Raw genomic sequence first — 26,578 nt, forward strand, 5'->3', positions numbered from 1 at the left:
GCAGTGTTCCCCAACTAGCGGCCCACAGGACGAATTTGGCCCAAGGGTGATTTTATTTGGCCCCCCAAGTTTTCTGAGCAAAAAAAGTGTTTATTTTATTGTTGGACATAAAAGACTAAAAACACCAGCAAATCGGCTCCAAGTGATTTTAATTTTGGAAATTAGTTCCAAAGTATTCCCACACATAATATGTGATTATATACAAATGTAAGCAAGGTCTGAAATGATTATGTTTTAGTCAAATGTTATATATGCTTGGGCTTCCTGCGGTCAATTTTCAGTCTAGAAATGATTTGTAATTATGTTCTGGCCCCCTGACCATCCACTTAAGTAAAAATTGTCCTGGAGCTGAATTTAGTTGATGATCCATGTCCTAGGGTATGCATATGAAGACTAGAACATGGACCGGCCTCCCAAATGCATATTAAAACCTCTACGGGATCGGTGTCCCCACGTGGGACGGTTGAGCTAACATAGGCTAATATGATTAGCATGAGGTTGTAAGTAACAAGAAGATTTCCCAGGACATAGACATATCTGATATGGGCAGAAAGCTTAAAGTCTTGTTAATCGAACTGCACTGCCCAGTTAACAGTATCTATTACAGTGAAAGCATACCATGCTATTGTTTGAGGAGAGTGCACAGTTCTGAACTTGAAAATGTATTAATAAACCAATTAGGCACATTTGGGCAGTCTTGATACAACATTTTGAACAGAAATGCAATGGTTCAGTGAATCAGCCTAAAACTTTGCACATACACTGCTGCCATCTAATGGCCAAAAGCTAAATTGTGCATAACCTGGAAAAGTACATTATGGCCCTTCTCTCATCAAAGATGATGCAAAGACAAAAACAGTATTTTCTTCGTATTATCTTTAACCAGATCTAATGTGTTATATTCTCTTACATTAGCTTCACATTTCCATGGCATCAAGAATATGCATACCCTTGGTTCATAATCTAATGAAAACCGAGATGACTGTGTTAAAATATAAACAGTAGACTATAGGCATATTTCAATCATATTGAAATACAATGCATTTTGAATTGACTTCTATTTTAAGTTTCTCGTTTTAATGTCAGGTGGACAAGGAGGCCACACTGAAATGTCTTTCTTTCTACTTGAAGGTCTGTCATTTGTCTCAATAGATTTATTGATGTGTAGCCTAACGTGCGCAATGATGTGCCAAATTGGTAATTTAGTGCATTTGTATTGGGTAAGCATTTGATGATATCCTTGCAGAAAAATGTAATATTAATGTGAACGTCTCCTTCACGATTTGTCCAAATGTACCTGGGGACTTCACACTAAAAGTCTTGAGGTTCAGTCACACTTCAAGTTATCCATCTGAAACGTTGCACATGCACTGCTGCCATCTTGTGGACACTAAGATGCCATCTTGTGGACACTTGTGGACAATTACAACCACTATTACTGTGACCTTTCTCTTGCATTTCAAAAATGGTGGTAAAAAAACACTGGTTGGTTTTTTCTTTGTATTTTCTTCTACCAGATCTATTGTGTTATATTCTCCTACATTCACATTTCCACAAACTTCAAAGTGTTTCCTTTCAAATGGTACCAAGAATACGCATATCCTTGCTTTAGGGCCTGAGCTACAGGCAGTTAGATTTGGGTATGTCATTTAGGCGAAAATTGAAAAAAGGAGGCTATTAAAAAAAAGCTACTTTTGGTAAGATTTAGATATGTGCATACTGGCTATATGTGCATACTGGCAACAACATTTTGAAGGGAAAAAAGTGGACAATTTACGTTGTTATTTGCGCCACTATAAGGGCAAAACGCCCCTGTCTATGGGGCAAAATGCCCCCTAAAGATTCGTGTGTTAAATCAATTTCAAACGTTTTATATGTTAAGGAAATATTTTAATCTGAGAGCAGCACTCCATTTATTTCGATCCTGTCAGTATTGACACATGGTCCAACAACGACCGTTTTCTCTGCCTACATCTTTCGGTCGTTGTAGGAAAGATCACTAAAAGCATAAATTCCACCGATATCGGGAAACCGGGCCCAGAACAGAACACAATACAATAATACGCCTGAAACACAAGACGGTGTTTGATTGGCTGTGGGGTGGCTAACTCCATTTTGGAAACAGCTGTTTGAGAAGTACCCTTCCCTCATTGTTTCCCTGAGGTTCCCAGAGAAACATCCCGCTTTCGGATACTTTTTTATCACTAATCCAGACCAACGTCCTTATAAGATTTACTCTACGTGTTGCAGATGATCCCGGAAACTTAATTGGTGTTTGATCCGATTGTAACAAGTAGATAAGAAAGGCTTGCGAATCAAGGTTAGTAATGTGTATTTTGGTTACAGTATAACACATTGTTGTGAAAATGATTGTAGCGGCACGACCTCGACCGATGTGCTTTTAGACTAAGAGCAATTAGCCTACAATTCTTATGTTGATGCAGGCCGTGTGTTCGTCAAAGTGGCCAGCATTTGGGGATTTGAGGGACGTTTTATTTGTTTCTTTGCTCATTGGAGTTCCTATCTATAGCGGCTATATTATCTGACCCGAAAGTACTGTCGTCTGGTGAAATAGCCTATCAATGCCTATTATTCTCTCAGTATTCTGGGCGATTTATGTACTCGTCCAATATTTCAACATTCGATTCAGTTTTGCGTATTGCGCACCATAATCAGGTAAACACATAAATAAGTTCAGCTTTCAGCACCGATAAACTGATCCTGTACAATGACAGTTTCAAAAGAATGGGCGTTTTCACACTTGGCCCCTATCAGCCAATTTGTTTGAAGTCAGTGCAGTTCGAGTCATGTTTTGTGTGCAGTGTGAACATTCCAAAGGAACTTCGAAAAAAACGTGTACTGTTTTGGGATATTGGTTAGCGACTGTCAAGGATGCACAGAAATTCCGAAATATATGTGTCGTTTTGATACATTAATACATTCAGATTATTAGTTTGCACTATGTGTTCTATATGTTAAGCGAGCTTCATAAACTGTTTATGCGATTGTGGGGTTTGAATAGTGTGAGAAGACGACCACATATTTGGTGAGAGTCACAAAATAGCGTACAAAATAAAGGTAATTGCTATCTGGAATTCCTGGGACCCCATTGAAGTTGAAATGGTTAAGAACCTAGAAAGAAACCTAGAGAGGAACCAGGCTCTGAGGGGTGGCCAGTCCTCTTCTGGCTGTGCCGGGTGGAGATTTGGTACATGGGCATTACGGCCAGATTGTTCTTCGAGATGTTCAAACTTTCATACATGGCCAGCAGGGTCAAATAATAAGCGCCATCTTCCAAAATGTAAGTAGGTATATCTAGTTGTCCAAAAACACGTTCTGACTTCTGACGGAATGGCCTGTCCTGCATTGAGTGATTGTTGGAAAAAAAATATTGGTTCCTTTCTAAACATAGTGAATGCAAAGGGGACTCAGACCACAAAATGATTAAGTAAACTGGGAAAAGAGTTGAGTCCTCTTTCAAAGGCAAGGGCAGCATCAATGCAAAGAGAACTGAGTTTTTATTATTTTATTATTATTTTTGTTTACCCCAGAGTTCACTTTAAAGAGGATTGCTATTGGTGTTTTCACATAGTCCTCTTTAAAATAACCATTCTCAACAAATACCCTCTGTTAAGATCATGATCATCACATTTGCATATGCAGTTTACAATTTGCCTTGACAGGGGGATTTCTTGTGAACAGGTACTGCTGTATCTGGTTATCTGTATGAACACATGATTATCATTTGGGTGTGTTGGTGTAAATGGAGATGTTGCCTATTGACCCAGTAGTAGATGAAGGGGGGCCCCAGTGGACCTGGGGTGTATTAATTAGTGCGAACTGTAACCAAAAACAATCATTTTTTAGTGGACAAGTTCACTTCTCGTTTGGTTTCTAGTGGATACAGCCTCTGCATGTTTCTGGTAGAAAAATATAGCCCTCTTGCTTTGGTCAATGTTCCCTCTTGGTCCTGTAGGGATGCCATGTGTATTTGCAGGGTTTTTGTTCCAAGGCCAGCAGCACAATCACTTGATAAACAAGACCATTAGCTGAATCAGATGATATGAACTTGGACAAAAGCCTGCACACACCTTTAAGACCAGGGGTGAAAAACATGAGTCATTTTCTATCTTTCAGATGAAGTTAAGGCTTCATGGATCAACAATAATGCTAATGTACTGTAAGCCTGTACTGTGTATCTGCAGTAGCACCAGCAGAACCACTCTCTTCTTTCTTTTACAACTCCCACTTCAGCTAATGGATGTCATATCTGTGTGTATGTTGATAGCTGCCAAGGTAACAATAACATTATTAGCCAGGAAAAATTCAGATTGAATCCACTGTAGAGTAGGCCTACTCTGGGCGAGTGTAAAGTACTGTGTGTGTGTTTTGTTGGGTTGTTGTGTATGGTTGTTTATCGTTTTGGGTGTGGTGGCCATCACTTTCTTCCCTCAGGAAGTACATTATTTTAGTCTGGTGTAAATCTGGTTACGTGGGCGATCCCACGCCAGGATAGGCTTATTTTTGGTGTCTCTGGTTGTTCTGGCAATTCTCACAGAGAAACCTAATTGGGAGGAAGGATGTGTTATGTACTTTTTACATTTGTGTCACAGTGTTTGATAAAATCATGATGAAAGTGGCCATTTTAGACCCTTTTCGAGCTATACATGCAAGACCCTATGATCTGTGAACTGTACATGATACAGACAACATCTTGGTGTCATTATACTCCTTGTCGTGTGCTCTCAAATATGGAGTATGTCCAGATTCTTAAATAACAATTTTCACATTTTTTCAACATTAAACATTCATATTACTATCTGGAAAAGTACCTTTTTTAGACATATTGTTTGAAACAAAATAATCTTTAGATGTGTTACATTTCCATAGTGGGCTCTCAGGTACTATTAAAGATATTCTATGTATAAAATATGTCATACACCACCGGTCAAAAGGTTTTAGAACACCTACTCATTCAAGGGTTTTCCTTAATTTTTACTATTTTCTACATTGTACAATAATAGTCAAGACATCAAAACTATGAAACAACACATATGGAATCATGTCGTAACCAAAAAAGTGTTAAACAAATCTAAATATATTTGAGATTCTTCAAATAGCCACCCTTTGCCTTGATGACAGCTTTGCACACTTGGCATTCTCTCAACCAGCTTCACCTGGAATGCTTTCCCAACATTCTAGGAGTTCTCACATATGCTGAGCACTTCTTGGCTGCTTTTCCTTTCCACTTTGCGGTCCGACTCATCCCAAACTATCTCAATTTGGTTGGTCGGGGGATTGTGGAGGCCAGGTCATTTGATGCAGTACTCCATCACTCTCCTTCTTGGACAAATAGCCCTTACATAGCCTGGAGGTGTGTTGGGTCATTGTCCTGTTGAAAAACAAATGATAGTCCCACTAAGCCCAATCCAGTTGGGATGGCGTATTGCTGCAGAATGCTGTGGTGTGCCTTGAATTCAAAATAAATCACAGACAGTGTCACCAGCAAAGCACCCACACCGCGTCTCACAAAGACATGGTTGGCACCAAAAATCTTCAATTTGGACTCCAGAACAAAGGACAAATTTCAACCGGTCTAACGTCCATTGTTTGTGTTTCTTGGCCCAAGCAAGTCTCTTCTTATTATTATTGGTGTCCTTTAGTGGTGGTTTCTTTGCAGCAATTCTACCATGAACGCCTGACTCACACAGTCTCCTCTGAACAGTTGATGTTGAGATGTCTGTTACTTGAACTCTGAAGCATTTCTTTGGGCTGCAATTTCTGAGGCTGGTAACTCTCTAATGAACTTATTGTTTGCTGCAGAGGTAACTCTGGGTCCTCCATTCCTGTGGCGATCCTCATGAGAGCGATTGATGGTTTTTGCGACTGCACTTGAAGAAGCTTTCGAAGTTCTTAAAATGTTCCGTATTGACTGACCTTCATGTCTTAAAGTAATGATGGACTCTCGTTTCTCTTTGCTTATTTGATCTGTTCTTGCCATAATATGTACTTGGTCTTTTACCATATAGGGCTATCTTCTGTATACCCCCCTACCTTGTCACAACTAGAGGTCGACTTCAAGCTTTCATAACAAATTGGAAATCTGTATTTTTGTACACCGATTTGGCAGATTATTTTTAATTTATTTTTAACACCTTTATTTAATCTTTATTTAACTAGGCAAGTCAGTTAAGAACACATTCTTATTTTCAATAATGCCTAGGAACGGTGGGTTAACTGCCTTGTTCAGGGGCAGAACGACAGATTTTTACCTTGTCAGCTCGGGGATCCAATCTTGCAACCTTAGTTAACTAGTCCAACGCTATAACCACCTGCCTCTTGTTGCACTCCATGAGGAGCCTGCCTGTTAAACGAATGCAGTAAGCCAAGGTAAGTTGTTAGCCAGCATTAAACTTAACTTGTAAAAAAAAACAATCAATCAATCATAATCACTAGTTAACTACACATGGTTGATGATATTACTAGTTGATCTAGCGTGTCCTGCGTTGCATATAATCGATGCAGTGCTTATTCGTGAAAAAGGACTGTCGTTGCTCTAACGTGTACCTAACCATAAACATCAATGCCTTTCTTAAAATCAATACACAAGTATATATTTTTAAACCTGCATATTTAGCTAAAAGAAATCCAGGTTAGCAGGCAATATTAACAAGGTGAAATTGTGTCACTTCTCTTGCATTCATTTCATGCAGAGTCAGGGTATATGCAACAGTTTGGGCCGCCTAATTTGCCAGAATATTACGGAATTATGACATAACATTGAAGGTTGTGCAATGTAACAGGAATATTTAGACTTATGGATGCCACCCGTTAGATAAAATACGGAATGGTTCCATATTTCACTGAAAGAATAAACGTCTTGTTTTCGAGATGATAGTTTCCGGATTTGACCATATTAATGACCTAAGGCTCGTATTTCTGTGTGTTATTATGTTATAATTAAGTCTATGATTTGATAGAGCAGTCTGACAGCGGTGGTAGGCAGCAGCAGGCTCGTAAGCATTCATTCAAACAGCACTTTTGTGTGTTTTGCCAGCAGGTCTTTGCTGTGCTTCAAGCATTGCACTGTTTATGACTTCAAGCCGATCAACTCCCGAGATGAGGCTGGTGTAACCGATGTGAAATGGCTAGCTAGTTAGCGGGGTGCGCGCTAATAGCGTTTCAAACGTCACTTGCTCTGAGACTTGGAGTGGTTGTTCCCCTTGCTCTGCATGGGTAATGCTGCTTCGAGGGTGGCTGTTGTCGATGTGTTCCTGGTTCGAGCCCAGGTAGGAGCGAGGAGAGGGATGGAAGCTATACTGTTATACTGGCAATACTAAAGTGCCTATAAGAACATCCAATGGTCAAAGGTTAATGAAATACAAATGGTATAGAGAGAAATATTCTTATAATAACTACAACCTAAAACTTTTTACCTGGGAATATTGACGACTCATGTTAAAAGGAACCACCAGCTTTCATATGTTCTCATGTTCTGAGCAAGGAACTTAAACGTTAGCTTTCTTACATGGCACATATTGCACGTTTTCTTTCTTCTCCAACACTTTGTTTATGCATTATTTAAACAAAATTGAACATGTTTCATTATTTATTTGAGGCTAAATTGATTTTGATTTGTTATATTAAGATAAAATAAGTGGTCATTCAGTATTGTTGTAATTGTCATTATTACAAATAAAAAATAAATACAAATCGGCCAATTAATCGGTAGCAGTTTTTTTGGGTCCTCCAATAATCGGTATTGGCATTGAAAAATCATAATCGGTCGACCTCTAGTCACAACACAACCGATTGGCTCAAACGCATTAAGAAGGAAATAAATTCCACAAATGAACTTTTAACAAGGCCGACCTGTTAATTGAAATGCATTCCAGAAAGACTACCTCATGAAGCTGGTTGAGAGAATACCAAGAGTGTGGAAAGCAGTCATCAAGGCAAAGGGTGGCTATTTGAAGAATCTCAAATATATTTTGTTTTAACACTTTTTCTTTTGGTTTCTACATGATTCCATGTGTTATTTCATAGTTTTGATGTCTTCACTATTATTCTACAATGTAGGAAATAGTAAAAATAAAGAAAAACCATTGAATGAGTAGGTGTTCTAAAACTTTTGACCGGTAGTGTATGTCATTAACCAATCACAGCCCTCCTTTTAGTAGTGTACATTCAGCAAATCACCAGCAGAGTTCTCTTTGAATCCATTTTCCCATTCACTGTGTTGGTGGTGCTCATAATTTATTTTACCTTCAAAATTACTAGTGAGCCCTCTCTGAAAATTTGATGGACTTGTAGAGCATATGCTCTGTAGTTAGACCAGGCTGGAGGACATTTGGTTGTGTGTCTGTTTTTAGCTCCTTCACTTTCTCATGACCAAATGACTAGCAGGAAGATAAATGTATTTTACTGCACAAAGACATCATAGATACGCGTACACACACCTCGTCTGTAGACCAGACTTAAGATTTGTCCGAATGTGCTTGTTTGCTGCTTCTTAAGTCTCTAACTTAATCGTGGCATTACTTTAGTTAAGTTGAGTCATGATTTTCATATTACACATCACTTTGTGTTTTCAAACTTTTTCAGGAAGTCTAGATGCTAATTGGTTTAGCAAAATAACTACGTAGGCTTAGTCATTAAGAACATGTAAAGGGTTGGTTAGTTAGTGCTAAGTGGGTATAATTGAGGCCCTCTTAGAATAATGCTAATGATTGACTTTAAAAACTCATTAACATGACTGGGTAACCTGAGTAAATAACTAGCAACTAAGATTACATTTCTCAATAATCTTCATGTACTACATTAGTAGTTATTATAGTGAAGAGCTGGTTTGATTACTTCTAACAAACCATAATGGTGACCCAAGTTTGCTGGTTCAAGGCTTGCTGCTTACGGGGAATGTTGTGCCTTCACTTTCACCCTCCTCATTCTTTACAAAGCAAATCGAATCACTGGACATCCACATCCTGGTAGATTTGTTGGAGAGGACAAGGCTGCGGCTGCGAGACCTGGTGCAGCTGTGGATATGTTTTAGCCCTGGTAAGTGATTGAGATGTGTTCAGTTTGGTTGCGGAGGACCTTTACTGTAACAGGTGTTGAAAAAATGCTGCAACCTACTAGTTGTTTTGTGTAGATACCAGTTCAGTCGCTATACACATACATGCATAACAGGGTGTTTTCCAGTATGATCCAATAACAGATTGCCTTATTTGGCCACAACCACAATAATAAACATGCATTCTTTCCTCTCCTCTCTTCCCTCCCCTTGTTTATTCTAAGAAGTAAAGCATGGTGGTCCTGTTCAGTCCCATCCTCTTTTTACTTTTAAGTCTGACGGGGTGGTTTGGAGAAGCCAGTCCATAAACAACTCTAGCAGAGTTGTATGTTAAATATGGGAGCAGAAATATACTTAGTCTGTCACCATGATCCCTTTCTACCACCGTGATAGTGAACAGAGCTAAAGAGACGTCTAAATATTCCCACTCTCTTGACTCCTTCTCAGAGTTATCTGCTTGTCTCGTCTTTGCAATGTCGCCTGTGTTCGGTTTCCCCCAAAAAAACATCTTACGGCTAACATGCTGACCAGACCGCGTGCGCAATTTGATTTTGTCCACCCACACCGGACGCGATCAGGACGGGTCGAAAAGCATTAAGAATGTATGGCAATTTAGCTAGCTAGCTTGCTGTCGCTAGCTCATTTGTCCTGGGATATTAACATGGGGTTGTTATTTTACCTAAAATGCACAAGGTCCTCTACTCCGACAATTAATCCACAGATAAAACGGCTTCCAGTTGTCTCTCCTTTCTTTAGGCTTCTTCATATTTTGGACTTTATATGGCGGTTGGCCACCAACTTTCGGTGCGTTACCACAACCGACTGGAGTGTGGACCTCCAGGTGTTTTTTTAACCTTTTATTGAACTAGGCAAGTCAGTTAAGAATAATTTATTATTTACAATGACGGCCTACACCGGCAAAACCCGAATGACGCGGGGCCAATTGTGCGCCGCCCTATTGGACTCCCAATCACGGCCGGTTATGATACAGCCTGGATTCAAACCAGGGTGTCTGTAGTGAAGTCTCTAGCACTAAGATGCAGTGCCTTAGACCGCTGCGCCACTTGGGAACCTCAGTTCATCTTTCAATTACCCACGTGTGTATGTGCTACTAACAACCAATGAGGAGATGGGAGAGGCCGGACTTTTATCGCATTGAGCGTCACAAATAGAAGCAAATTCTATTTTAGTGCCTGGCCATGCAGACGCTTGTGAGCAGTGTGGGTGCAATGATTAAATAATATGTGTGTGCATTTTATTTTTCAACGCGAGTGGTGTGGTCAGCATGTAAGTTGACCGTTAGAACCTTTCATAGAGCATCATTAAATCTCAGAGCTGTTTCCCAAAATCATCGGTATTAAAGGGAAATGTCAAAGTGTTTCAACTTCATCTCCAGCATCACCCCGACATCAACATATGTGAAAATGGAGCGTTCCTATGTTTTGTAGTAAAAAAGATAGACAATAAGTGTTTCCAATGACATCGGTGTGCATCCTGTAATTTTAATCAATTATGAGTAGGTATCGCCTGTTAATTGCATACTAATTGCACTACAAAACATAGATGTGCCATTTTCACATACAGTATGTTGATATTCAGGTAGTGCTGGTAATTATGAATATGAAGTTGACCATTTTAAAAATTTCCCTTTATCGTTTCACTTGAAAATACTCGTAATCTTACGCCTGCCTCAGGCCACTCATAGAACAGCTGTGCGTCATTAGATGCTTATTTGCCCCCCCCGCGTCACTTCATACACAGAAGATCTCTGCTAAACATAGAATCACATTTAGCCTTCTCTCTGTGACCTCTGATAACTTTAGAACGAAGTTGACTACAAACACACAGTTGCCAATGTCTTTGCAAATTACACAAACAAGCGGCATTTAAAGAGAAGCTTCAAATGAAATCCGATATGACTGCATTAAAATAAACGGTATTGGCCTTTTTCAATCATATTGAAATATATTTCATGTACAATCACTATTTTGCTACTTGTAGACTACTGTGTAATTTGTCTCTATTTTTAATGATGTGTGTAGCCTAACGTGCGCAATGATGAAAATCGTGCGAAATCGGTGATTTTTGTGCATTTTTATTGAGTAAGCATTAGAATAAGCCACCTCAATATTTGCAGCCGAAGGTGGCAATATCTCTCTAGGAGCTGATCCGTCATTAGTATTGTGAAATAATTATAATGTTAGGGTAAGTTTTGAATAGAGAAAGCTGATCAGAGAACAAAACTCCCTTTTCTTTCTGTCCTATCAGTAAGGTAACTTGGGGGAAACTGTCCCCCTTAAGGGCAATGTCTGTTTTCTGACAGAAAAAAAAAGCTATGTTTGGTAAGACACATTTTGAAGGGAAATAAGGCGGCAATTTGTTGTTCAATAAAAACAGATTTTGCGCCACTATAAGGGCAAGATGCCCCCTTCTATGGGGTGAAATGCCCCCTAAAGATTAGTGTGTTAAAATGTATTTTATGCATTTTATTTGGACATTTTTGAGTAATTGACTCTTAACCTGAAGTCTGTCTTATTTTAATTAAATAATATCTGAAAGAAAAGACATTGCACATGTCACTATTAATATAGTTTGACATTGTTTTTGTCCAAATAATCCTAAAATATCTGTTGATTGTGTAACTCAATGTTACTTAGATGATTTGGACATGATTTGGAAAATGCTAATATTATGTACCATTTGACTTGTGTTGATTGCCCTGGGGGCATTTTGCCCCATGTACATCAATCGTTTTGTATGAGTGACTTAAAAAGTTGAGATGAGACATTTTTAGTTGAACAAGACTAGTGAAAAATAATTGGTAACAAAGTGGTTTCTGCTGTTGAAGGGAAGATGCGTATTAAAACGCTCCTAAGTTGTTGTCGTGGAAACCCGGGCTCTGCTTGACACCTATACATGTGCATTCAGCTTAAAGTAACAAACAGGGATAATTGGTAAATGTTTGTAAAAAAAAAAAAACATGTCATACTCAACTTTACTCTTGCACATGTTCAGCATTGTTAGGTAGGCCATATCATATTTCATTTGGTGGAAACAGATCTGTGTTTGTTTAGCTGGCTTAGAAAGATAGCACGATGACATTTACTCTAAAGAAAAGCAGCACAAATTGTACTTTCTGGCACGGTTGTTTTAGTCACTGTTGTTTTAGGAACATTTCTTCAGGAGAACTTCAGAGCTTTTTTCTATTTCATATCAGAAACATTATCTTCTCCAGTGAGTTTCTGACTGCATCTAAAATGGCACCCTATTTCCCATATAGTGCACTACTTTTGACCAGAGCCGTATGTGGAATAGATTGCCATTTCAGAAACACCCCTGTGCCTCACCATATGGGTGTCCTAACTCGTTAGCTTTTTCCTATAAACTCATTCTGCAACAGAAAAGAGGAGAGTGTAAGTGATTGTGCCTTTGCTTATCCTCCCAGTCTGTCTCAAAAGTACATTAAAAATGTTTTAATCCCCATTAAACATTTTGATTTACGATGGTAAATCGATGGTGATTTAGCAGCATGGGGGGGAGACCAGTTCCAATATGTATGCGGCTTTTCTATGACGTCCAGAGATGAGTGAGTTCTTTGGACTGTTAACATCAGCAGTTTTCTTCTAAAGCTGTTAACACCTGCTTCTGACTCAGCCTCAGCTGTGATTTGTGGCTGTCCTCCACACGCACACACGGACTGGGGAAGCCCCTTGCTCTATAGGTCTGGCAGGCCATGTTGCTACAGTACACTTATAGAGCTCGCCAGCTTGTAGTCCTAAAAAAACTGAAGTAAGTTAGTATTTTCTACCTCTGGTTCGTTGGCTATTCCTGTGGGGGAAATTAATGGGGAAAAGAATAGTGTTTTGGGATATACGCCGAAAATAAGGTCTGAGGTTAACACAGGCTTAGATCTTGTATGTTTTGTTCTATGAGATGTCAGTCAGTTAACATGAACTTTTTATGAATTATGAAGCCTTTATGTGCTCAAGCTATTTACTAATTAGTCGCTAACGGCCAGAGATCTGGAACTACAACATTAGTCGCGTAATTTTTCACGTAACAACGCGGACCACGCAAACTAGTCTACGCTACACTAGTCTGACAAAAAGCTAGTTAGTTAGCTTTCTGCTTACCAGCTTGAACGAAAACGCAAGGATAGTATGTTGATTTACTCCAGGCTGCAACCATATCTCTTCAGGGGGAAGGTGCTTGTTTTTATCGCTTCCTGAACAATGTTGTCCAGAGGAGACATTGGGTCCGCCTGATAAGGCAAGCGACGCCTGTTAGCTAGACGTGAAAGGCATGCAACCAGAATTATAGTTTTATTGTTTAAATGTTAGCACATCGTTAGCGTTTTAATTGTTTAGCTGACGTTAGCCGATAAAGATTATTTTATAGAACACAACTTATAAGATCTCCTCAGCCTGTGTTTACCACAGGCTTTATTTGAGTCATTTAACCAAAACACCCATTCATTTCCCCATAGGCTTTGGACACTGAGCCAGGGTGGAGTTAGCCTCGGTTAGTGCCTACAAAAATACGCCATTACTATTGCTCTCTGATCTGACGTGTCTGGCTGACAGAGTGGAGCAGGGTTATAGGGTAATCTACACACGTATCCCTCTAATGTATTCTGGAGAAGAGAATAGAAAAGCTTATTTAATTGTACAGCTCCTTTCTCCTCTCTATTTCCACTCATGGACGACATTCATTCACCAGAGGTACTATACACTTTCTGCTTTTGTGCTGCTTTGCCCTCAAGATGGAAGTCACTTTATTCCATTGTGGTGGTGTGGTTGCATTGTGAGAAGACCAACCATTATGTATCTCCACGGGCCCTACATTGTTATAATGCATTAAAGCCTGTGGTCCACAGGCACTGATATTGACCTAGCTTTCGGTAGCCTGTAACACACTGAACTAGGCCAACATAGAGAACAGAATGGCCTACTGTAAAGAATGTATTCTACCTGTATTGTGAGACTATTTTATTCTTGTTCATGACCTTATCTTTGCCTTCTGGTTTTGGGCATCAAGGAGGATTCTGAAATGCCTTGAAGAACCTATGAAGCAAGATTAATATTACACTTTGTGTTAGTTTGACGTCCTCAGGATCTTTGGCCTACTAGGATTTTAAAAGATTCAAAAGGCTGTTTAGATGTTAATTAATGTATGAGTTTTCAGGTAGTCAAAATTCAATAACGCGAGTGGATGTCAGGCCTGCCATTGGTGTGTTACAGTAGATGATGTTGATTTTTATTCAGTGGGCCTGGGAGCAGCAAGTTTTTCTGGGAAGCTGTGTTAGTTGATTAGGCGCCTTGAGAATATGTGGAAGTTATGAAGGACTTCCTGAGATGTGGTGAGTCATGTGAGGGACGACGGGTGAAGCCCCAGTGATGTCATCCTCCAGCTGAAGTACCTAAAGCATAATGGTTGTGTTGTTTGAAACAGTTCCTTTGAAACAGTAAATTACCAGCGGAACTTGTTCAATAAGATCAACGATTTTGTTTACTGTTGCAAAATGTTTTGCTACAGAGTGCGCTACTGAACACGAACCAGGCTGCCCACTATAGGACTCCACATCCCCTGGGTCTCCTTGTCACTGTTACTCCCTCAGAGCACTGCTCAGCTCACCCCACCACTTATTGCCAACACACTGATCCAAATGATCGTTCAAGAAATGCTAATTGGATATTGCCAATCAACATGGTTTCTTCAGCATCAAAAGAGGGAGAAAACAGATTGCATTAAGTAGTGTATTATCCCTTAATGATAGGCTAGGTCTGTAGCTATGGGAACGATTTGGCTAGATTTACATAGGGATTTACATAGTGCGCCACAGGGAGCAATGAGGGCAACTGCAGTTGTGAGGTTCTGAAAAAGCCCTTAGTTACTCTTCTAAATTAAACTTGGCAAAGATGTTGGAGCCTAAGCCTCCCTGTGTCAGTCAGGGAATTTGTTACTTCACAAACGCAAACTGCTGCAAGTTCTCCCTCAACTCACACCAGGCTATCTTTCTGATTTAACTTTTATACTTCTCACTACTACCAGGGGAAATTAAGTACTTGCACCAAAGTCCGGCGGCCTCATAAAAAGAGGAAGGATATACAGAGCACATACTCGCCACCAGTTTTCAATAGACACTGTTTTATTGATTTTATTTATTTAAGAAACGGAAGCGCTGTGTAGAACAACAATGCTAACCCTGTTGCTGGAGGAAATACTACAACTCAGTGTTGTGGAATGGGCTGGTAGTCAACACAGGCAGGCAGTTGCTGCTGACGGAATGAGAACGGCCAGCACCCAGACTCCCAGTGTCTCGGTGAAGCCCTGGCTCCGAGGAGGGGAAGGAGAGAGCCTCGATGGACTGCTGTCTGCTTTACACACACTGAGTTTGGAGTTCTAAAACTGGAGTTTGTGGTGCAGTGGTTAAGGGCGCTGTACTGCAGCGCCAGCTGTGCCACCAGAGACTCTGGGTTCACGCCCAGGCTCTGTCGTAACCGGCCGTGACCGGGAGGTCCGTGGGGGTTAGGGAGGGCATGGCCGGTAGGGATATCCTTGTCTCATCACGCACCAGCGACTCCTGTGGCGGGCCGGGCGCAGTGCGCGCTGACCAAGGTTGCCAGGTACACGGTGTTTCCTCCGACACATTGGTGTGGCTGGCTTCCGGGTTGGCTGCGCGCTGTGTTAAGAAGCAGTGTGGCTTGTTTGGGTTGTGTATCGGAGGACGCATATGACTTTCAACCTTTGTCTCTCCCAAGCCCGTACGGGAGTTGTAGCGATGAGGCAACATAGTAGCTACTAAAAACAATTGGATACCATGAAATTGGGGAGAAAAAGGGGTCAAATTCAATTTTTTTTTTTTTTAAATAAAACAAGTTTGTTTCCACACTTCAGATTATTTTTGGTAAATTGTAGAACCTTACTATCTTTTTCTGTCTGAAAATTCTGAATGAATGTGGCATATATGGGTTGATTATAAAGGCTTTTTGGTGTTTGGCTGGACTTGGAATTCCTGTTTTAACAGGAATATTAGGGAAGTTGAGTGTCCTACTCAGCTGGTTGCACATGGTTTCCTATGGTTTCTCATCCCAATATCAGCAAAGCATACCCTTTGTTCTGCTATTTAAAAGTGAAGGGCTCTTGTTTTGATCATTGTTATAGTCTAGCTAACATGTTTAGCCTATAATAATTACACCTTAATTTTTTTTTCTCCATTACTCTAGCTTAAATATAATGAACAGATCCCCAAAGCAACCAGGCAGGAGCTAAGAATAGTCACAGAAGATTAGCTTGTTGCTATGAGAGAGTTGGATTAAGTCATGTGTAGCCTAGGCCTTCTCCCCTCTACTCAATAAATGCAGTGAAATAGTTGCCGGACTTCAAATTGGGCAGGAGACTGCCCTAATGGGGTTTAGAAGACAGCAAGGCGGCTTTTCTTTGTGCAGGTTATTGCAGGTAATGTAGAGTTTATTACAGTGATCAGGCTTAAAAGGCTCCGGTGTGATTGGACCAGCATCTCTCCCTAATGGCCAGTGAAAGCACTATGGTCATTCTGCTGACTCATATCCATTCGGTTCCCTGGCTGATCTCACTGGCTACAAAAACATCTGCTAAATATGTGTATGTGACCAATACAATGTCATTTAATTTGTTGATGATTATTGGTGCATGTGTGTGGTGGTGGTCCTATTACATCATGTTGTCTTGTCGGTGATGTTCATATACTGTAAACAAAGCCTTTTATTCAATCAAGAGCCTTCTCTCGCTCCAGCCTGGTTTCAAAGACGTAGCATAGTAAACGTAAACCCAGGCCACTCAGACTGTATGTTACGTTTGGTAAGGGAAAAGGGGAGTACCTAGTCAGTTGTACAACTGAATGCCTTCAACTGAAATGTGTCTTGCGTTTAACCGAACCCCTTTGAATCGGAGAGGTGCAGGGGGCTGCCTTGATCGACATCCACGGCGCCCGGGGAACAGTGGGTTAACTGCCTTGCTCGGGTGCAGAATGACAGATTTTGGCCTTGTCAGCTCGGGGATTCGACTAAGGTTACTTAAGGCCAAAACGAAAGTACGGTTGGTTGGCCGTATAACGCCAACATCTAGCAACCCAAACATTGCGTGTTCAAATCTCGTCACAAACAACTTTAGCATTTTGTCTAATTAGCAACTTTGCAACAACTTCATCTTACTTTTTTAGTTACGTCGCAACTACTTAGCGTGTTAGCTAACTCTTCCCGTAACCTTAACCCTTTTACCTAACTCCTAATCTTAACCCCTAACCCAGCTAATGTTCGCCACCTAGCTAACAGCTTTAGCCACAACAAATCGGAATTTGTAACATATTATACGTTTGGCAAGTTTTGTAACATATTGTACAAATTGCAATTCGTAACAAATACCATACGAAATGAACATCCACAAATTAATATATGCCATGCAAAATGTAACGTATACCAATTAGTCTCTCGGCTTTACGTTTACTATGTTACATCTACCCCTGATTCCAGGTTGCTCTCTCCCTCACAAATTCAACTAGTGATGTATTGTAAATGGAGCCAATGAAAGCTCCGCCTCTTGTTCCGAGAATCATAGCTTCCTCAGAGATTCACAGAACATTGCAAACACACATTAGTGTCTTGCAGTAGAGCGAGCACTGAGCTAAACTAACAGATCACACTGACTGGTACTGCACTCTACAGTAGTCGTTTCCCGTAGAGAGTTGAGGTGTTTTGTCTGGGCTGAAAGCACACATTTGACCTCTGGTAATGTTAAAAGCTGCAGCTGGGTACAGTTTCCTCTCCTCCCCTGCTCTACCCTTTCAGGACATAAAGAGAGCCCTTTAGGCTAATGTATTGAGTTACCATTGACTTTTAAACTGTGGCACTGGGAAAACAAACTGTTAAGCCATAGACTACAGTAAAAGTGAAGTGGCGAACTGAGGTAGAACTTGGTTACAGTAACAAACTGCTTGCCTCAAGCAGACAGTGCCATGCATTATAATAACACGTCTATGTATACTCTATGTAGATTATATATACACACACACACACACACACACACCACACACACACACACACACACACACACACACACACACACACACACACACACACACACACACAGTAGTTTCAATGAGATGCTGCAGCCTTAAGCCTCCACAGCAGCGTTGGAACAGAGCAGAGTAAACGTGCTAAAGGGCAGAACATCAGAACATCCCTCCATGGAAACCAGCTTGTTAATGATCGTGTGTGTGTGTGAGGCTGAAAAGCAGCATGTGTGGGTAAGTCCTCATGAGACCACAAAAATGGCAATTAGATAAGGTCCCAAACGCTGTTGCGAGGCAGACAACAACAGAACATCTTTCACTGAGAAAGTGCTGCATTAGCAAGTTTTCTAATGTTGATCTAAGGTACATTTTAAATACAATTTCTGTGTGCAGAGAAAATAGATTTGAGGAGGTATTTAGTTTAATTTTTGGATGTTTTTTGTGAGAAGCATGGTCATGGTACTAGCTGATGGGTGGATGATGAGTGCTCTGGATCAGCCCAGGGAAGCCCTACACTCAGTGACATTTCCTGGGGTGCTGTCCTCTCCTGGAGGGGAGGACGGATAAAACCTTTCAGACCATGACAATTTGACTAATAAGGTCACCGGTCCACCCATCACAGAGTGTTGACTTGAATGCAAATATCTGTTCTAGTAATCTAATTCTATTCGTCTCTCTCTCTCTCTCTCTCTCTCTCTCTCTCTCTCCCCTGCAGCTCATTCCTCTTTTTTCAAGCAGCAGAGACACAGCTGCCCTTGCCCCATACCGACGGACACTGGGTAATTATAATATTTATAATATCTGTAGAGAGGAAGCCGTTCTGAATGAGTTCCTCTGAGTGATACTAAAGGAATGTGAGTGGAGTGTTTGACAACCACCCGACCCAGGGTTACTGTGTCACTGCTAAAATGGAAGGAGAGAAGGCTGTTCCTGCCAACTTAGTTTTTCTCCGGGAATTCTTCAGGGTTCAATGTTTTGTTGAATCCGTTGACACTTTGTTGGCAGACAAAGTTGCTTATTTGTGGCGACCTGACCTTGACTATCAAACTATGTAGAACTTTGTTATGCTCGAGATTGACATTCAGTTCTCTTATCAACTCTTTGTAATGCTGTTTTGAGTGCCACTACGAGGCTCTTGACCATAGGCCAACCATGGCTGATTCTTAATGGTGGTTGGAGGAGGAGGGAAGTGTGGGAGTAGGATAGGTCCACTCGTCTGGCTGCCTGTAATTGTCCGACACACCGGGCCAACAAATTCATAGCTTGTCGACCACATTTTTTTTGCTACATGTCACAGTTGTTTCAAACAATGGTGAGTGCAGCGTTCAGTCTGGTTTAACCAGCTCATAGATTCCGTCTCCATCTCTTTTCCAGAGGAAAGGCCCTTACTTTGAAAAGTAGATGATTGTCTTTTCTTTCTGGAGCAGCTTGTTTTCTCCTCCACCCTCCTTTTCTCCTAGGAACCACCAGTTGTACAGTGTTGTAGTCCCTGGCAGGATCCATGACCCAATTTAATATGGGCTAAGAAGAAAAAGCCCGAGCAGGGAGGAATCGATAGCTAATGTGAGCTGAGCTCAATACGCTCTTTACTTCAACTCATTATTTTCTTTATTTTTTTCTCTCCCCCGGCCAGCCTCCGCCCTTTTGAATGGCTTTATAAGCACAGTCAGACACTTTGGTTCATATTGATCACTTCTTGTGTTTTTACTTCAATAAAAGCTCCTTATTTCCTATAAAGAGGAACTTCCTGCAAGCTTGCATTGTTTGTGTGAGTAGTTTTTAGACGGCCGAAGTGAGTGATGGGCTTGAAGGTTTGAGTCCCAGATCAGCACTCCTGTTTTTTTGTTTTTGTAATTAGGTTGGTGAGTTAACACTGACACCAGCTCCATTAGCCCCTGTGCAGAAATACAAATGGCAATAATGAACTCCTTCACTGTTGCTACAGAATGGCACAGACCTGTATGGCTCAACATTGACAGAGTCATTCCCCTCAGACTAGTGTGTCAACCAGAACCAAACTGTTTATTTTCTGTTTTTACACAGTTCCAGCTGCTATGGTGGATGCATAACCAGGCTACTACCGTGTTTGGAACTGTAGTAGGACTTTGAAAAGCCCAAGTGTGCATTGATGTCCTTTGCATCATCTGTGTTCTCTCTCTCATTCCCACTTTCTCCATCCCTCTCTCTGCAGGTGTAATGAGGTTTCTGGTCATGGCCAGATGATGGATGTGGAGACAACAACGTCGTACTCTGACTTCATCAATTGTGATCGTACAGGCCGCAGGAACGCAGTACCTGACATCCAGGGACAGGGGGCAGCAGCCAGCACCAGTGAATTAACCAAAGGCATGGAAGGGATGGACCTGAAGGCTGCAGGTGAGCGTATATGCTATATAACCAGGAGGTGTCTTTATGGTTTATGATTTTATTAGGATCCCCGTTAGCCGACGCCAATGGCGACAGCTAGTCTTCCTGGGGTCCAACATATAATGAAAAATACATTAGACAAAAATACTTTACAATTGACATACCTGTAAAACATGGACATAGATATTAGACTTATACAGTGCATTCGGAAAGTATTCAGACCTCTTCCCCTTTTCCACATTTTGTTACGTTACAGCCTTATTCTAAAATTGCAATACCCCATAATGACAAAAACAGTTTTTAATTTTTTTTCTTCACATTTATTATGAATTTAAAAAAAACGATACCTTATTTGCTGTTCACTTGCGCCGTATGAAACAGTTTATGTGGAAAAATATCCTTTGTGGTTGCTGTGTTTTTTTTTAATGGACCATGTTTCCTCTGTATTTCAGAAGGAGAGACTGGTGCATCACCAGCCCCTGAGGGTGAAGGGTCAACCAGCCAAGAGGCCCAGGGAGTCAAGGGCCCATCGTAAACCACCTCACAGGAGAGGAGAGAGGGACACAGACAGGAAGGGACAGCAGGAGACACAGAGAGAGGGGATCTACTGGTTGTCCTGCCTGCCTGAATCCTACTCCTCAACAGCGATGACATAATCTCTCACTGTGTAGCTCTGATGGAGCTTTGCTGGTCCAGTTGCATGATACTTCTTCTCCTTTATCAATTGGCATTGTGGGAAATGGAGTTGACAGAACTTGACAGTTGACAAGTAGGACTACATCTGATCCTGGCCTATAGTTGCTGCTGGAATACAGTGGTAAAGGAAATGTTCTCATATCACTATGAGAAAACACAGAACTTTGGACCGAACTCCCATCAAGAAGAAGAGCTATACAGAATCTATAATCATTTGTTACTCCTTTTGTTATGTGTACGTTTGTGGCCCAGTTAAAAATGTTCCTTAGTTTATCCTTTCTTTTACAAGAACACATGAAGTTGCAATTACAATGTACTGTAATGGAGGTCATATTTACTTCAAATGGTTCTCTGATATCTTTGTAATTGGAATTTCTTTGTGCAATAAAATGTGTAGTAAGTGCTAGGCTATATGGAATTGTTTGAACAAAAAAAATGTAATTTGTCTTTACTGCTATTAGCCCATACAAACTCATTGAATTACAGATTCACTACAAGGAACAACAGAACAAACTTCCTTTAGATTTTTTGGGGGGGACTGAAGTACCTATCCTATATCTGAGAGAGATTAAATATATATTTTTAAATATAATTTTTACATTGTATTTAACCCCTTATTTTGGGCACTAAACAGTCTCCATATATACTTCCATTCATTTTTTTCAACTGGTACTTAGGGACCTTCAGACAAGTCTTGTGTGCATCCTAGAACAAAACAACTGACATGTTCGTGAGAGTCTCACCTTTTCACAGAGGGGTCATATTGGTGTGTAGCCCAAACAGTTCTGACGCTACAGACAGAAGTTGGCAGATCAGCTGTACTGAATTCAGACGAGTCCCAAGACGCTTGTGGGGGTCGTAGAGCAAAACGGAGAACCCCATCTTGTTCATGAGTCTCATCTTTCCATAGAAGGGTCATAATAGTTTTGCAGCACCGCCACCTTTCACCGCAGATGCGGAAGTGTGACATTGGCGGATGCGGTGGATTGAAACACATCCAATGCAAAACAAAACTGATGTACTACATGACCAAAAGTATGTGGACACCTACTCCTCGAACATCTCATTCCAAAATCATGGGCATTAACAGTCTCCACTTTTCTGGAGAGGCTTTCCACTAGATGTTGGAAAATTGCTGTGAGGACTTGCTTCCACTCAGTCACGAGTATTAGTGAGGTTGGGCGATTAAGCCTGGCTCGCAGTCGGCCTTCCAATTCATCCCAAAGGTGTTCAATGGGGTTGAGGTCAGGCCTCTGTGCAGGCCAGTCAAGTTCTTCAACACAGATCTCGACAAAGCATTTCTGTTGGAACCTCGTTGTGCACGGGGAAATTGTCATGCTGAAACAGGAAATTGCCATCCCCAAACTTTTACCACAGAATGCTGTAGCATTAAAATTTCCCTTCACGGGAACTAAGGGGCCGAGCCTGAACCATGAAAAAGCCCCAGGCCATTATTCCTCCTACACCTAACTTTACAGTTGGCACTATGCATTGGAGCAGGTAGCGTTCTCCTGGCATCCGCCAAACCCAGATTTCTCCGTCGGACAGATGGTGAAGCGTGATTCATCACTCCAGAGAATGCGTTTCCTACTGCTACAGAGTCCAATGGCGGCAAGCTTTACACCACTGCAGCCGACGTTTGGCATTGGCATGAGGATCTTAGGCTTGGGTGCGGCTGCTCGGCCATGGAAACCCATTTCATGGAGCTCCCAACGAAAAGTTATTGTGCTGACATTGCTTCCAGCGGCAGTTTGGAACTCCGTAGTAAGTGTTGCAACTGAGGACAGAAGATTTTTTTACACGCTAAGCAATTCAGCACTCGGAGACTCCGATCTGTGAGCTTGTGTGGGGTACCACTTCAGGCTGAGCCGTTGTTGCTCCTAGATGTTTCCACTTCACAACAACAGCACTTACAGCTGACCGAGGCCGCTCTAGCAGGGCAGAAATTTGACAAACTGACTTGATGGAAAGGTCGCATCCTATGACGGTGCCATGTTGAAAGTCACTGAGCTCTTCAGTAAGGCCATTCTATTGCCAATGTTTGAGCAGTGAGATTGCATGGCTGTGTGCTCGATTTTATATACCTTTCAGCAACTGGTGTGGCTGAAATAGCTGAATCCACTAATTTGAAGGGGTCTCCACATCTCTCTTAAATGGACAGATTTTTATGGGGACTTTTGTATTATGCTAATTATACTGAACAAAAATATAAACAACAATTGAAGACTTTAATGAGTTAGTTCATATAAGGAAATCAGCCAATTTAAGTTGTCATTAGGCCCTAAACTATGGATTTCACATGACTGGGAATACAGAAATGCATTTGTTTTTGAGATACCTTTAAAATAAATGGTAGGGGCGTGGATCAGAAAACCAGTCAGTATCTGGTGTGACCACCATTTTCCTCATGCAGCGCAACACATCTCATTCACATAGAGTTGATCAGGCTGTAGGTTGTGGAATGTGGTCCCACTCTTCAATGGCTGTGCAAAGTTGCTTGATATTGGAGGGAGCTGGAACACGCTATCGTACACGTCGATCCACAGCATCCCAAACATGCCCCATGGGTGAAATGTCTGGGGGGTATGCAGGCCATGGAAAAAACTGGGACATTTTCACCTTCCAGGAATTGTGTACAGATCCTTACGACATGGGGCAGTACATTATCATGCTGAAACATGAGGTGATGGCAGTAGATGAATTGTACGACAATGGACCCCCGGATCTCATGGTATCTCTGTACTATGCATGGTGTTCATTGTCTGTAGCTTATGCCTGCCCATACCATAACCCCACCGCCACCATGGGGCACTCTGTTCACAAAGTTGACATCAGCAAACCACTTGCCCACACAACGCCATACGCTTTGTCTGAGGTTGTGAGGCTGGTTGGACGTTCTGCCAAGTTGTCTAAAACAACGTTCGGAGCAGTTTATCGAAGGGAAATGGAAATTAAATTATCTTGCAACCGCTCTGGTGGACATTCCTGCAGTCAGCATTCCAATTGCACGCTCCCTCAAAATGCGAAAACAAAATTTGAGTGGCCTTTTATTGTCCCCAGCACAAGGTGCACCAGTGTTATGAGCATGCTCTTTAATCAGCTTCTTGATATGCCACACCTGTCAGATGGAGGGATTATCTTGGCAAAGGAAAAAGGCTCAGTAAGAGGGATGTAAAAACATTTGTGCACAGAATGAGAGAGATGTTTTAATTATGGAACATTTCTGGGTTCTTTTATATCAGCTCATGGATCATGGGAACAACACTTTACATGTTGCGTTTATATTTTTGATTAGTGTATATTCTTTTTTTAAACAATGGCGTTAGCCCCTTCAAAGAAACACATGACTGGTGGAAGTTTAATATTTGCACTTATAATTATGACCATAAACAGCTTTGTGTGCATTGGAATGGTCACAGGAAGCCAATGTTTACATTTCGGCCAATAGGAAGGAGCACCTAAACTTCCATTTACAGTAAGTCTTTATTCGATAAAGGAGAAGAAGCACATTTTAGTGAAGTGTTACTCATCAGGAAGCTCTCTAAGTGCCTGGGTCCTGCTGATTCTCCATATGTGTGCATTTCCAGTAAGAGATTCAATACGGAGGTTGCCATGAAATGTGGTTTTACATTTGAACTACATTGTGTATAGCGCGGTGATGTCCATCTTGTAGTTTTATTCTGATACGTTTCAAGAATGAAAAGACCATTTGATGCAAAAGTGTTTCATTGTAGACATTGCTCGTATTTTGTCCTCCACAGAAGAGATGTATAATACATTGAATTACTTTCAAATTAGTAAAAATGTATCAAATGTGTTACGCTATAAAAATCAGAGAAAAACATATTACACAAGTTATTCTTAAAACTGTAAGACCACTTTAGTAGGTGGTCTTACAATGAGATGGCTAGTAGATAGTTATAGTTGACCACTAGGTGGCGAACTACAACAACATTAAATGTTTAGAAAATATTTGGTATAGAGCTGGTAAACCCGATGCATCCCCACATTTTTTTTTTTTAAGTAAGTTGTGGGCATAGTGATTCAAACGGTCTATTGGCCTATCTCACTTGACCTAGGCACAACTCATATATAGTACACAATAGCTTTCCTTTACCACCAGTAGATGAAAAGTACTTACCTTTAAGCATAAATGGATAGTACACATCTATTACATTCAATTAATGATATATGATATATACCGGATGCAAAAAGTACTTTGAGAATTGACTGAGGCATATAAAGTGCTTGTTGTTTGATGAGGCAAGGTAAGTTGTTAGTTTCACTTTGAGAAAGACCAAACAGATTGTACTGTTTACCATCAGGTTGAAATAAATCATTTAAGACCATCTTTATATCTCTGCACCAATTCCACAGTAGGCTAAACAACTGCTTTATCAGTGGGATCCAGTTAGATGGAATACTAATTAACCGTTTTTTTTCTCCATGGCAATGAGAGCGTTTAAGCTATGTACAGCAGTACAATAACATATTGCTAGTTTAATGTATGTACTCATAGGAGCATAGACATTCCAGAGTGGAAGTAAGAGTTTAAAGTGGTTGGTTCCTGGTTTGTTGTGTTGCCATTTAAGCGGATCTGATCAGCGCTTCATTTCAAAAGACTGTTCTCCACCATCCCATAGGCTTCATACAACTCGTTAACAAGATCCTTCTTCTCCTTCTCAGGCAAGAAGCTGGAGTTAGCGGAGTTTATGTTCTGGAAAACAAGGTGAGCGAGAGAGAAACATTCAACCATCCAAAGGTGAGTATACTGTAGTATTTGACACACATGGTATCATCAACAGTGGTAGATTGTATTTCACAGTATTAAACAACAATGCCAAATTGGAATAAGAGTTCAAATTTGCTTTGTACCAGTCTCTTGAATTCCTCCTCAGTGAAACCCATGTACTTCTGGGCAGTGCTGTAGTCTAAGTGCAGGTTGGAGTTGAAAATCAAAGGGTCATCTGTGTTCAGGGAGTAGTTGGCCTTATCCTTCCTGAATCTACACACACACACACACACACCACACACACACACACACAGACGTCATTCCGAGGCGATGAAGTAAACCTTAACGAAAATGAAACAAGCTGAGCCTGTAACTGCGATCTTCATGAATTGGTGAAAACTTGATCCAAAGACGTATCATTCAAATAATATAGGGAGTGAAAGACAGTTTACGTGATGACAGGATGCTCGGTGAAGTCTGGATGACAGGCTCCAGTCAGTCTGCTGGATATGGGACACACCTGAAATCACACAGCATTCCTTCATGTACCTATAGTCGCCAACCTCTCCCACTCATTGGTTTAAAAAAACAACAACATATGATTGGTGTAAGTTTCCACCATTGTTAAATCCATGCCAGAAAGTGTAGAAGTGCACACTTC

The 26,578-nt window shown here is 41.0% G+C and overlaps 2 protein-coding genes across 5 annotated transcripts in view; one reads left to right on the forward strand and one right to left on the reverse strand.

The window, feature by feature from the left end:
• The first annotated feature begins 2,030 nt into the window (after positions 1-2,030).
• LOC112221765 (cAMP-dependent protein kinase inhibitor gamma) lies at positions 2,031-21,591 on the forward strand. Of its 4 annotated transcripts, XM_042303715.1 has the most exons (6): positions 2,031-2,320; positions 8,958-9,057; positions 18,838-18,901; positions 19,583-19,685; positions 20,314-20,498; positions 20,942-21,591. In XM_042303715.1, coding segments are annotated over exons 4-6 (270 nt in total). In that variant the 5' UTR covers positions 2,031-2,320; positions 8,958-9,057; positions 18,838-18,901; positions 19,583-19,683; the 3' UTR covers positions 21,025-21,591. The 4 variants fall into 4 exon arrangements, with proteins under 4 accessions (XP_042159649.1, XP_042159648.1, XP_024239839.1 ...); XM_042303714.1 differs by lacking the exon at positions 8,958-9,057; XM_024384071.2 differs by lacking the exon at positions 19,583-19,685 and having other exon boundaries at positions 2,038-2,320.
• A 3,058-nt stretch (positions 21,592-24,649) lies between these two features.
• Positions 24,650-26,578, reverse strand: part of LOC112221766 (adenosine deaminase) — a 32,364-nt gene continuing 30,435 nt past the window's right edge. Inside the window, exons 9-11 of the mRNA XM_024384072.2 lie at positions 26,370-26,437; positions 26,061-26,190; positions 24,650-25,902 (exon numbers count right to left, since the gene is read on the reverse strand). Of these exons, the coding sequence (XP_024239840.1) occupies positions 25,795-25,902; positions 26,061-26,190; positions 26,370-26,437 (306 nt within the window). The 3' untranslated portion in view covers positions 24,650-25,794. The remainder of the gene's footprint in view (positions 25,903-26,060; positions 26,191-26,369; positions 26,438-26,578) is intronic.

Source organism: Oncorhynchus tshawytscha, linkage group LG22 (assembly GCF_018296145.1).
Source record: "Oncorhynchus tshawytscha isolate Ot180627B linkage group LG22, Otsh_v2.0, whole genome shotgun sequence".
Taxonomy (NCBI): Eukaryota; Metazoa; Chordata; class Actinopteri; order Salmoniformes; family Salmonidae; genus Oncorhynchus; species Oncorhynchus tshawytscha.

Bases quoted from the DNA above. Each gene is read 5' to 3' on its own strand.
- LOC112221765 (XM_042303715.1), top strand. The intron at 20,499-20,941 runs GTGAGCGTATAT...TCTGTATTTCAG, and splicing joins GATGGACCTGAAGGCTGCAG to AAGGAGAGACTGGTGCATCA.